This window comes from Amblyraja radiata, chromosome 7 (assembly GCF_010909765.2).
Source record: "Amblyraja radiata isolate CabotCenter1 chromosome 7, sAmbRad1.1.pri, whole genome shotgun sequence".
In the NCBI taxonomy this organism is placed as follows: domain Eukaryota; kingdom Metazoa; phylum Chordata; class Chondrichthyes; order Rajiformes; family Rajidae; genus Amblyraja; species Amblyraja radiata.
Genome location: NC_045962.1, coordinates 85742977 through 85755894, shown reverse-complemented (window position 1 = coordinate 85755894; position 12918 = coordinate 85742977). Strand labels below are relative to the sequence as shown.

Genomic DNA, 12918 nt, shown 5'->3' with positions numbered 1-12918 from the left:
TGAGTGACTACGTGAAGATTTCAAAGCTCTGTGATTTTACGCCGGTTACGAATCCAGGCGTCACTCACTGAATGGATTGACCATGGATGAGAGTATTATTAAAGCATTCAGACATAACGTAGTTAGTAACGACACTGATGCTTTAAAATAAGGAAAAATAAATGTTTTATTTGCTTCCCCTCCAAACCTGTGGGAAAACTAGGTAACAGAACTTAAGATGGCACGAGCAAATACCCCTGGTCCGATTATGGGTTTGTTATAAAACCGCTGGAACGTTCTTTCGTTCACCCATCCTGCAGCTGCTAGGATGTCATCAAGGGGCACGTCCATCGTTCTTTCTGCCGACGTAGATGCAGCCCTGGCGGAGTGAGATTAAAAGATATGAGTATTTATTCCCGCTACCACCATTACCTCCTTTAACCATCTGGAGATAGTTTGTGTCGACACCTTTCGGTGTGGTTTCTTGTGGCTGATGAGGACCGATTGTTCTGAGCCCCTGAGGTTCTCCGTGACTCTCAGGTAGTGGTGTAAATGTGTTACCACACACAATCGTTGGTCCTCTGGATATGCCAGGAACTGGATCTTCATCCCTGGCATTCCTGGCCTGCTCTGTTTGATCAGGTCCTTAACAACGAATGTTATGTTATTCGTGTTGCTGGTCATGTAGTCCAGTCGCAGTTTTTGTAGTGTCTGGACTCTTTGGGCTGTTATTAGCGCCATCAGCATAACCACTTTCAATGTTAGTTTAGACAAAGATAAGGCCGTTGGCTGTCCCCACTGACGAAGTAAGGTCAGTACCATGCTCACATCCCATGTGTCCGTGTACCTAGGCCTTAGGGGTATCGAATTGTAAATTCCCTTCATGAATTTTATTACAAAGGGGTGCGTTCCTATCGGCCCGTGCCCTGCCTCCAGTGTCAGATAGGAGGATAGTGCACATCTGGCACTGTTGATTGCGCTATAACTTAATTTATAGTCATAGTACAGGGCTGATAGGAACTCCAAGACATCCATTATCCGAACTGTGTTGTATGCTATATCGTTTGCATGGCAGAAAGCTTCCCACTTCTTAATATGAGTGGCGTACTGTTTTTTGGTACTGTCCCTCCATGCCTTTGTGATGACATCCACAGTTCGTTCGGATAATCCAATGTCTTGAAATGGCCTCCTCAGAATCTGCAAACCAACAAATCAATCCGGTCAGAAAGTGGATGGCTGCTCCCTGAAACTGGGTTTACTAGGAGATCTCTCCTCTTAGGTACAACCATTAATGGCTGGACTATGATCCCCAGTATTTTCGGGAACCAGGCTTGTGTAGGCCAATCTGGTACTACTAAAATGCCTGTGGCTTTGTCTTGCTTGATTTTAGTCAAGCATCGGTTTATGAGGCAGAATGGTGGGAATGCATAAATATACATTCCTCCCCAGTTCACCAGTTTAGGGAAAAGGCATCCACTGACTCTGCTCCTGGGTCTGGCTCCCAGGACACATATCTGGGTAATTGATGATTTAATCTAGATGCAAACAGATCCAAATCTGGAGTGCCAAATCGTATAGTTATTTCATTGAATACCGTACGATTCAATATCCATTCTATATTATCATTAAACATTCGTGACCTTGCATCTGCCACCGTGTTATATCTTCCTGGTAGATATACTGCCGTGACCCAAATATCCCTCTCGATGCACCAGTGCCAAATGAGGTTAGATAATCTGTCACAGGATACAGATTTTACACCACCCATGTGATTGATATATGCTACCGCAGTAGTGTTATCAATCTGAATTTGAACATGCACATGTTGCATGTTGTTACAGAGAGACTTGAGTCCATATTGTGCCCCCAACAATTCTAGGTAATTGATTCCATATAGTTGGAGTATAGTTGACTCTTGCTCATTCCATCTGCCTCCACAGCTCCTGACTGTGTTTGTGGCTCCCCATCCTAAACCGCTTGCGTCGGTTTGGAGAAACACTGATGGGCTCTCAAGTAAGATTTTTCTTGAGCTGAGTCTTATGTTTGCCATCCACCATTGTAGTTCAATAATGGCTTCAGCTGGTAACCGCATTGATTTGCCAAACTGACCTGCATGCAATTTCAATGCTCGTTCCTTTGCCCGCTGTAAATGCTGGTAATGCAAAGGTCCGTAGCGTACTGCAGGAAAGGCAGCTACCAATTTGCCAATAGCACTTGCTGTTTGTCTGATAGTTGGTTTGTGTTTTTCTATCAGAACATTGCAGGCTTTCCTCAAGTCTTGTTGTTTGCCTTTAGGCAAAGTCACCAACATGGTTACTGTATTGATAGTAAATCCTAGATAATCAATTACCTTGGTAGGAGTTAATTTTGATTTTACTGGATGGATTAGGAACCCAAGTTTTTCAAACAGGGTTTTGATTGCCTTGACTGTTGACGGTACCTCCTCCCAGAGTTAAGCAGTATAAACAATCCAAATTGTGGGTGTGTGGGGGCTCTGGTAATGCCCTTAGCTCTAATCAGACAGCGCTTGTACCCCATGTCCATGATGGAAGGAAGAGAAGTCCCAATGATTTTTTCCGCTGTCCTCACCACTCTCTGAAGGCACTTCCAGTCCGCAGCTGTACAGCTGCCGCACCACGTAGAGATGCAGCTGGTCATGACCGATTTCACAGTGTACCACAGTCCCTTAGTATGTATCGCCCCTGCGTTCCTTGGCGGCTACATTTAGTGCCTTTATAGCAGTGGGGTAAAAACTGTTTTTAAGTCTGTTTGTCCTTGTCCTTGTAGAGCTGTACCGTCTGCCTGACGGCAACAGTTCAAACAGGGAGTGTCCGGGGTGGGAAATGTCCTTTATAATACTCTGGGATTTTTTGATGCAGCGGGAACTGTGTAAGTCCTCCAAGGTAAGGAGAGGGCAGCCGACAATCCTCTGGGCGTTGTCAATGGCCCTCTGGAGCGCTTTCCTCTGAGCCGCTGTGCAGCTGGTGTACCATACGCATACACAGTGTGTTAGGATGCTCTCAATGGAGCACCGATAAAAGGACAGCAGCAGTCTCCGAGTGATGTTATTCTTCCTGAGCACCCTCAGGAAGTGCAGTCTCTGCTGGACCTTTTTCAGCAGCGCAGAGGTGTTCACACTCCACGTCAGGTCCTCCTCAATATGGATTCCCAGGAAACGGAAATCCGCCACCCTCTCCACACAGTCCCCTCTGATAATTAATGGTACCATGTCCATTTTATTCTTCCTGAAGTCTATTATTATTTCCTTTGTCTTTAAGGTGTTGAGGAGCAGGTTATTTTCTCCACACCACACTGTCAGCTGCTCCGCCTCATCCCGGTAGGCGTACTCGTCCCCCCCGGAGATGAGTCCCACCACCGTAGTGTCATCCGCAAATTTGACAATGGTGTTGCTGTGGTGGGCGGGGGTGCAGTCATGTGTGTAGATGGTGTAGAGCAGGGGGCTCAGCACGCAGCCCTGTGGAGAGCCGGTACTGAGGTTGAGGGCCGTGGATGTGTGATGGCCCACTCTGACTCTCTGGCTGCGACCCGACAGGAAGCTATTTATCCACATGCAGGTGGAGTGTGGAAGTCCCAAGTCCCCCAGTTTGTCCACCAGTTTGTGGGGAAGGATGGTATTAAAAGCAGAGCTGTAGTCCACAAAGAGCATCCGCACGTAGCTCCCCCGCTGCTCCAGGTGGGACAGTGCAGCATGGAGAGCTGTGGCTACAGCGTCCTCTGTAGATCTATTTGCTCTGTACGCAAACTGGTGGGGGTCAAAGCTTCGGGGCAGGAGTGATGTGATATGACCCCGGACCAGTTTTTCAAAACACTTCATCACCAGTGGTATGAGTGCGACTGGCCGGTAGTCGTTGAGGCTGGAGATGTGGGTTTTTTTGGGCAAGGGGACTATGGTTGTGGACTTCAGACAGGGTGGAACAGTGGACTGGGCCAGAGACTGGTTGAAAATCCTCGTACAGACTCCAGCCAGCTGGTCTGCGCAGTCCTTCAGCACGCGTCCAGAGACGCCGTCGGGTCCAGTAGCCTTCCTTGGATTGATGGCCCACAGCGTGCGCCTCACCTCATGCTCCTCTATCTTGAGGATTAGGCTGCTGTGGACCATGTGGTGTGATGTGGCTGTCTCGGGTGGCTCCACTTCAAAGCGAGCAAGAAGAGGTTCAGCTCCTCTGCCAACGAGGCGTCACCTTCAGCAGCTCCAAGGTTGGTCTTGTAGTTGGTGAGATACTGGATCCCCTGCCACACCTGCCTGCTGTTATTACTGTCCAGGTGGTCCTCTATCTTCCTCCTGAAGTCTGATTTGGCCTCTCTGATGCCTCTCTTCAGGTTAGCTCGGGCCGTGCTGTATAAAGCCCTATCGCCAGACCTAAAAGCAGTGTTCCTCTCTTTTAACAGCCTCTGGACCTCCCGGGTTATCCAGGGCTTCTGGTTGGGGTAGACCCGGATGTGTTTGTCCACTGTGACCGTGTCCATGCAGTTTTTAATGTAACACAGTACACTGTCTGTGAACACCTCCAGGTCCCGGTGTTCAAACACATCCCAGTTGGTCCTGTCGAAGCAGTCCTGCAGCTGCTGAGATGCACCATCAGGCCAGGTTGTGATGGTCTTTGTGATGGTAGGAGCGGTTTTCCTGAGGGGGGCATATGCAGGAATTAAAAGCAGGGACATATGGTCCGACTGACCCAGGTGTGGTAGTGGTCTAGCCCTGTAGCCCTGCTTGATGTTGGAGTAGACCTTGTCCAGTGTGTTAGCTCCTCTTGTAGCACATTTAACATGCTGGTAGAATTTGGGGAGCATTTTCTTCACGTCCGCGTGATTAAAGTCCCCTGCTATGATGTGAACAGCGTCAGGATATATGCTCTGTTGACTGCTAGTGCTACCATACAAATGTCCGATAGCCGAGTTAGCATTAGCATCCGGTGGTATGTACACAGCAGTTATCATGACAACAGTAAACTCTCTAGGGAGATAAATGGGCCTGCATTTAACAGTCACATACTCCAGGTTTGGGGAGCAGTGACTGTCCACAATCACTGTGTTTGTACACCAGGTGTTGTTCACGTACACACAGAGCCCTCCACCTCTGCTCTTACCAGAGTCTCTTGTCCTGTCATGACGCTGTGCTGTGTAGCCTGCTAGCTTGATAGCAGAGTCCGGAATGAAAGAATGAAGCCAGGTCTCCGTGATCAACAGGATACAGCTGTCCTTCACGGCGTTGTTAGCTGCAGTCTGTAGCCTCAGTTCATCCATCTTGTTAGCGAGGGATCTGGCGTTCGTGAGAAACAGGCTGGGAAGCGGTGGTTTCAGTGGCTGCCTCCGTAGCCTGGCCAGCGCGCTGGCCCTGCCGCCTCGCTTTTGCCTTCTCTCTCTGCGCCGTCTTCGCCTCCTCCCCGCGGGGATGGTGATCCACGGAGAGTCGGGGCTCCTCGCTATGTCCGCCGGGATCTTGTATGAGCGGACAAACTCGGCGGTAACCCCCCGTTCGCGACCGGCTCCAATCCTAAGAAGATCCTGCCGGCCGTAGACGTTGCTCGCCCGACAGTAAGTACACAGGGCACAAAACAACACGCACACATACACAAAAAACACGAAGCACCGACCGGGAGGACATCGAGCCGCTGCAACTGTGTGCGCCGCCATTTCCCAGTTGTTGGTGCTCAATGCTCTATGACAGAGGGTTATGTTAATGTTTCAACTTTTCTGTGTGTAGTTTTCTAGTTTAATCCCTGAATGGACTTTTAATATTATCCCAAGATGAGAATCTTCAATCTGTGGAAATGGGTTTGTCCCATCTGTGGGTTAGCGTTAGCATCCTGATAACTTTGTTCAAATTGGCCATTATTTTTTAAATTGCTATATTTAAGAGGGAGTTAGATGTGGCCCTTGTGGCTAAAGGGATCAGGGGTATGGAGAGAAGGCAGGTACAGGATACTGAGTTGGATGATCAGCCATGATCATATTGAATGGCGGTGCAGGCTCGAAGGGCCGAATGGCCTACTCCTGCACCTATTTTCTATGTTTCTATGTCTATGTTTTAAATTCTAGAGAATATAACCCTAGTTTCCATAATCCCTCCTTACAATTTAATGCCTGTAACCTTGAATCCTGATCTAGATAGCTACTTAATGGCTTGTAAGGCCGATATAACTGTTGACAAGTCAAAATCAAATGACAATATTTACCTAGCTATTGATAAAACTTCCCCTGATGGAAGAGGGAAAGAGAGGGAATGTCCGGGGTGCAATTCATCCTTGATTATGCTGATTGTACGAATGCAGTCAGGAGATCTTGCAGGAAGCATTCAGATGGAGGACACTGAGATGTGAGACACGGTTGTACTCTAAACATCTGCTTGAGGATTTAAATTGCTGGAATATCTCTCTGTTCATTGTGACACTTGTCAATGGGGGGAAATTGGTATACAATCGGTGATTATACAATGCGTAGCCCGAGGAAGTGTTGAAACATATGCGTTTGATTGTTATCTTGGACCATTCACTCATGGGCAGGTCCAGGTTTAAACCCAAACGAAGCTGAAAAGATCTTTGATTTTGTTTTAATCTTAAATCTTCAGGAAGCGATCTGCAACTAAGTGACTCCGGAAGTGACAGTGATTGAGTGAAAGGACTTTGTTGTGTATCGAAAACATTTAGCAGAAGTTTGGCTCTGCAAAGCAAATTGGGAACCTGCCTTGAAAAGAAGAAGACAATGGGGTGTGTGTGTGTGTGTGTATACATGTACATGTTGGTTCAGATAAATATATTTTAATAAACCTTTTTGCAGTAAGGAACCACCTTCTGCCGGAACTGAGGTTGTATAATTGGTGAGTGCGAGAATGTCCAAATAAGTTTATCAAATAATAGTCTATCCTGTTTCCTATTCTCTGCTCGATGATCTGTTAAGAAATAATTGCCTCAGCCAAACTATACATTTCGAAAGAAAGTAGTTTAATTACTGGCGGCACAATGCCAGAAACCCAGATTCGATATTGACCATAGGTTTTGTCTCTACAGAGTTTGCACGTTCTCCCTGTGACCACATGGTATCCTCCCACATTCAAAGGTTTGTAGATTAATTGGCTTCTGTAAATTGCCCCTAGTGTGTTGGAAGTGAAAGTGGGATAACATGGAACTTGTGTGAACAGGCGATCGACGGTTGCCGTGGACTCGGTGGGCCGAAGGGCCTGTTTCCACTCTGTATTGCAAAACTAAACTAAGCACCACATCTTGCAGTAATCAGGCCATGGAATTTCCAATTGTTCATTTTACAGATTAAAAATTAAAAGTTCAGATTTTTATATGAAAAAAACCTAAAACCCAACAAGTGGGCCTGCCATCACTCTTGTCTAACCTAATTCATGGAAGATGGACCATATAAGAATCTTGGTCCCTTCTTGATACCAGCAAGGCAGCTCGTTTTGCTAACTGCATGTTTACACCAGGTGTGATCAATTGTCTGTAAAGTATATTTTGTGAAATATTTAATAAAGTGCTGTTACTTTGTGTGCAGAACATCATGTAATTGCTGAGTGGATTGTTCGTAGGTTGTATCAACAGAATTGGGCCATTCGGCCCATCAATAGTACTCTGCCATTCAATCAAGGCTGATCTATCTTTCCCATCTAACTCCATTATGTTGCCTAAGTCCCATAATCCCTGACACCCATACTAATGAAGAATCTATCTCTGCCTTAAAAATATCCATTGCCTTGGCCTCCACAGCCTTCTGTGGCAATTAATTACGCAGATTCACCACCCTCTGACTAACGAAATTCCTCCACATCTCCTTTTATACTGAGGCTATGGCCTCTGGTCCTCGACTCTCCCACTAGTGGAAACATCCTCTCCACTCTATCCAGGCATTTCACTATTCAGTAAGTTTCAATGAGGTCTCCCCAATGAGGTGATATTCTTAGAAACATAGAAACATAGAAAATAGGTGCAGGAGTAGGCCATTCGGCCCTTCGAGCCTGCACCGCCATTCAATATGATGATGGCTGATCATCCAACTCCGTATCCTGTACCTGCCTTCTCTTCATACCCCCTGATCCATTTAGCCACAAGGGCCACATCTAACTCCCTCTTAAATATAGCCAATGAACTGGCCTCAACTACCTTCTGCGGCAGAGAATTCCAGAGATTCACCACTCTCTGTGTGAAAAAAGGTTTTCCTCATCTCGGTCCTAAAAGATTTCCCCCTTATCCTTAAACTGTGACCCCTTGTTCTGGATTTCCCCAACATCGGGAACAATCTTCCTGCATCTAGCCTGTCCAACCCCTTAAGAATTTTGTAAGTTTCTATAAGATCCCCCCTCAATCTTCTAAATTCTAGCGAGTACAAACCGAGTCTATCCAGTCTTCCTTCATATGAAAGTCCTGACATCCCAGGAATCAGTCTGGTGAACCTTCTCTGTACTATGGCAAGAATGTCTTTCCTCAGATTAGGAGACCAAAACTGTACGCAATACTCCAGGCGTGGTCTCACCCTGTACAACTGCAGTAGAACCTCCCTGCTCCTATACTCAAATCCTTTTGCTTCTTCTTATCGAGTACACACACACAAGATTAGAAGTAGTTCAGCCAGAGTTGAACACACTTCTCGGCATCTCCATACAATGGTGTCTGCCTTGTCGATTCTTGTGCGTTGTGGTGGAAAGATTGGTGGGAACAGGGAGGGCCGCGACATGAATGCTCTCTCCTTGACCCCATGAGGTGATGATGAAGAGATACAAGCATGTGAGGCCATATGCAGATTGGAGGAACAACACCTTGTATTTCACTTGGACAGCTGACAACCAGTCAGTATGAACGTTTACTTATCTAATATCAAGTAATCCCTGCACTCCCTCCCCCCATCCTAGTTGTCCTACCAGTTCTAACGTTTGTATCCTTTTGTTAGCACCCACTTCCCCAGCAAACAATGGGCCATTATGAGCTCCGGCCAACCTTGGTCATCTGTTCAAGAAGGAACTGCAGATGCTGGAAGATCGAAGGTACACAAAAATGCTGGAGAAACTCAGCGGGTGCAGCAGCATCTATGGAGTGAAGGAAATAGGCCACAAAAATGCTGGAGAAACTCAGCGGGTGCAGCAGCATGTATGGAGCGAAGGAAATAGGCCACAAAAATGATGGAGAAACTCAGCGGGTGCAGCAGCATCTATGGAGCGAAGGAAATAGGCTTTGCTCCATAGATGCTGCTGCACCCGCTGAGTTTCTCCAGCATTTTTGTGTACCTTGGTCATCTGTTGCCAGCCTACATTTTCCGACATCTACCCCGGAATGTCACCTTCCCTTTTCTCCAGAGACGCTGCCTGACCCGCTGAATTGCTCCAGCGCCTATATCTTTGGTATAAACCAACATCTGCTGTTCCTTTCTACACTGATTATGTTTTCACAGTTGTTAGATTGCTGCCATTGTTAGATTATCATCTCAAAACCAGGCTTGCTTACCTGCAGTACTTTTGAGAATGTAGTTTATGATTGAACTAAAATTCCTTCGCCTAAAGATATGGTAGATTTTGTTTTTCTTGCAGCTTCTGAATTTGCTAAAGGTTTGTGCTTGCACGACTAATGGATTTCTATGCAGCTAATGAAGAGCGTGCCACAAGGAAAAGCCTTTGAGCCAGTTATATTGGTAATGTATTGGTTGCGAATCTAAATCCTGGAGTTCCCTGTCACACTGCATTGTGCATGCACATTCACCAGGTGGTACGGTGGCACAGCGTTAGAGTTGCTGCCTTACAGCGCTGGAGACCCGGGTTCAATACAACACAATACAATACAATTCAATTTATTGTCATTTGGACCCCTTGAGGTCCAAACGAAATGTCGTTTCTGCAGCCATACATTACAAAACAAAAAGACCCGAGACACAACACAGTTTACACAAACATCCATCACATCGCTGTGATGGAAGGCAAAAAAAACTTATCTCTCCACTGCACTCTCCCCCCCGATGTCAGAGTCAGAGTCAAAGTCAAAGCCCCCGGCTGGCGATGGCGATTGTCCCGCGGCCATTAAAGCGACGCTGGGTGATGCAAGGTCGCGCACCGGGTCTTGGTGTTAGAGCCCCCGGCGTGCGCTCGCAAAGTCCCGCGGCCATTCCAAGCCGCACGGGGCGGTGCTGTAAGGCCCCGCTCCAGGTGCTCTTCAACCCCGCAACTCGGGCGGGAGAAGTCGCCGTTGCGGAAGCCCCGAAAAGCTACCTCCCAGCTGGGACCCGCGGGCTCCCGGCGTTGCCGTCCGCCAAACCCGCAGTTGCAGCCTCCGAACTCCGGAGGTCGGGTGGCAGCAGCGCTCCACCACCGCTCCACCCGCTCCGGACTCGGCCAGCCCCGTGACGGTGAGTAGTCGGCAGCTCCGCAGCTGGAACCCCAGGTCGTTCCTGTTGGAGGCCGCTCCACGTTGCAGCCCCAACGACAACGGAGACCCGACAAAGAAAAGGTCGGGTCTCCCGTGCAGGGGAAAGATTCTAAAGTTACCCCCTCCCCCCCACCCCCACCCCCACACACACATACCCCAACAAAAAAAATAACAAAAACTACATAAAAACGAGACAAAAAATAATAAAACACAGACGGACTGCAGAGGCCGCTGCTGACGAGAGTCGCGTCGATCCTGACTATGGATGCTGTCTGTACGGAATTTGTATGTTCTCCCCGTGGGTTTTCTCCAGGTGCTCCGGTTTCCTCCCACAATCCAAAGATGTACAGGTTTGTAGATTAATTGGCTTTGGTAGTGTGTGTAGGATATTTGGTAGGATGTTGTTATGCGGGAATGGATGGTCGGCGCAGACTCAGTGGGCCGAAGGGCCTGTTTCTGTCCTGTAACTCAAAACTAAACTAAAGGATGACTGCAGCAGTGCACAAGGCAGCTTATTTCACCATCACAAAGACTACCAGAGTCCAAGCCGGCTGCCTGCCCCTTTACCGGGGTTTACGTCTGCGCCCAGGTTGTATGAGAGAGGGACTACGCGCTGTCCATGGTCAACCTGTGGGATTTACAGGTCCGCTGGACACCGTGCGGGGGGTGGAATGCATCCTTAGTAAGGAAGGGGAAATAGTTAATTAAAGAATATTTGCTTCACGTGCTATGGTGATGGGTTTACATAAAAACGTAGAAAATAGTTGCCAGGAGGAGGCCATTCGGCCCTTCGAGCCAGCACCGCCATTCATTGTGATCATGACTGATCGTCCCCAGTCAATAACCCGTGTCTGCCTTCTCCCCATATCCCTTGATTCCACTAGCCCCTAGAGCTCTATCTAACTCTCTTAAATCCATCCAGTGACTTGGCCTCCACTGCCCTCTGTGGCAGGGAATTCCATAAATTCACAACTCTCTGGGTGAAATTTTTTTTTCTCACCTCAGTCTTAAATGACTTCCCCTTTATTCTAAGACTGTGGCCCCTGGTTCTGGACTCGTCCAACATTGGGAACATTTTTCCTGCATCTAGCTTGTCCAGTCCTTTTACAATTTTATTTGTTTCTATAAGATACCCCCTCATCCTTCTAAACTCCAGTGAATACAAGCCTAGTCTTTTCAATTGTTCCCCATATGACAGTCCCGCAAACCCAGGGATCAATCTCGTGAACCTACGCTACACTGCCTCAATCACAAGGATGTCCTTCCTCAAATTAGGAGACCAAAACTGTACACAATGCTCCAGATGTGGTCTTACCAGAGCCTTATACAACTGCAGAAGAACCTCTCTACTCCTATACTGAAATCCTCTTGTTATGAAGGCCAACATTCCATTAGCTTTCTTCACTGCCTGCTCTACCTGCACGCCAACTTTCAGTGACCGGTGTACCTCCCCCTAACCTAACCCCATTGAGATAATAATCTGCCCTAAGAGCTAAATCTAACTCCATCCTAAACATCCAGTGAATTGGCCTCCATTCCCTTCTGTGGCAGATAATTCCACATTCACAACTCTGAGTGAAAAGGTTATTCCTCATTTCAGTCCTAAATGACCTACCCCTTATTCTTAAACTGTGACGCCTAGTTCTGGATTCCCCCAACATCTGAAAGATTTTTCTTGCATCTAGCCTGTCCAATCCTTTAAGAATTTTATATGTTTCTATAAGATCTCCTCTCATCCTTCTAAATTCCAGTGAATACAAGCGAAGTCGACACATTCATTCATCATGGCTGATCTATGTTGGCTGAACCTAACCCAGTTCTATTGCCTTCTCCCCATAACCTCTGACACCTGTACTAATCAAACCTATCTGTCGCCGCCTTAAAAATATCCACTGATGGCCTCTACAGCCTTCTGTGGCAAAGAATCCCACAGATTCACCACCCTCTGACTAAAGAAATTTCTCCTAGTCTTCCTAAAAAATCACCCCTAGTCCTAAACTCACCAATTAGTGGAACCATCCTTTATACATCCACTCTATTCAAGCCTTTCACTATTCTGTATGTTTCAATGAGGTCCCCCCTCATTCTTCTCAACTCCAGCGTGTACAGGCCAAGTGCCGATAAACGCTCATCGTAGGTTAACCTACTCATTCCTGGGATCATTCTTGTGAACAAGCCCAACACGTCAATAAGTCTCCCTCATTGTAAATGCCGATGTGTTTCCATTGATTGCAACAACTCATTCCGTGGTAACACGTCCGCAAAGCTCCAGGGCCGGATCGTATTCCAGGGCGGGCTCTCAGGGCGTGTGCTGACAACTGGCAGAGGTGTTCACCAACATCTTCAACCTCTCCCCGAGTCAGTCTGGTTCCCACCCCCTTCAAAGCTTCCATCATCGTCCCTGTTCCAAAGAAACCAATAATCTCCTGTTTAAATGACTACCGTCCTGTCGCACTGACATCAGTCATCATGAAGTGCTTCGAGCGACTAGTCAAAACTCATATCAGCTCCTCTCCTCCTGACACCTTGGACCCTCTTCAGTTTGCGTATAGACCAAACAGCC

General features: G+C 47.3%; 1 protein-coding gene across 1 annotated transcript in view; it reads left to right on the top strand.

Moving 5' to 3' along the window:
- eaf2 (ELL associated factor 2) overlaps positions 1–7510 on the top strand; it is a 51154-nt gene extending 43644 nt beyond the window's left edge. Inside the window, exon 7 of the mRNA XM_033024893.1 lies at positions 6569–7510. Within this exon, the coding sequence (XP_032880784.1) occupies positions 6569–6612 (44 nt within the window). The 3' untranslated portion in view covers positions 6613–7510. The remainder of the gene's footprint in view (positions 1–6568) is intronic.
- The last annotated feature ends 5408 nt before the right edge of the window (positions 7511–12918 follow it).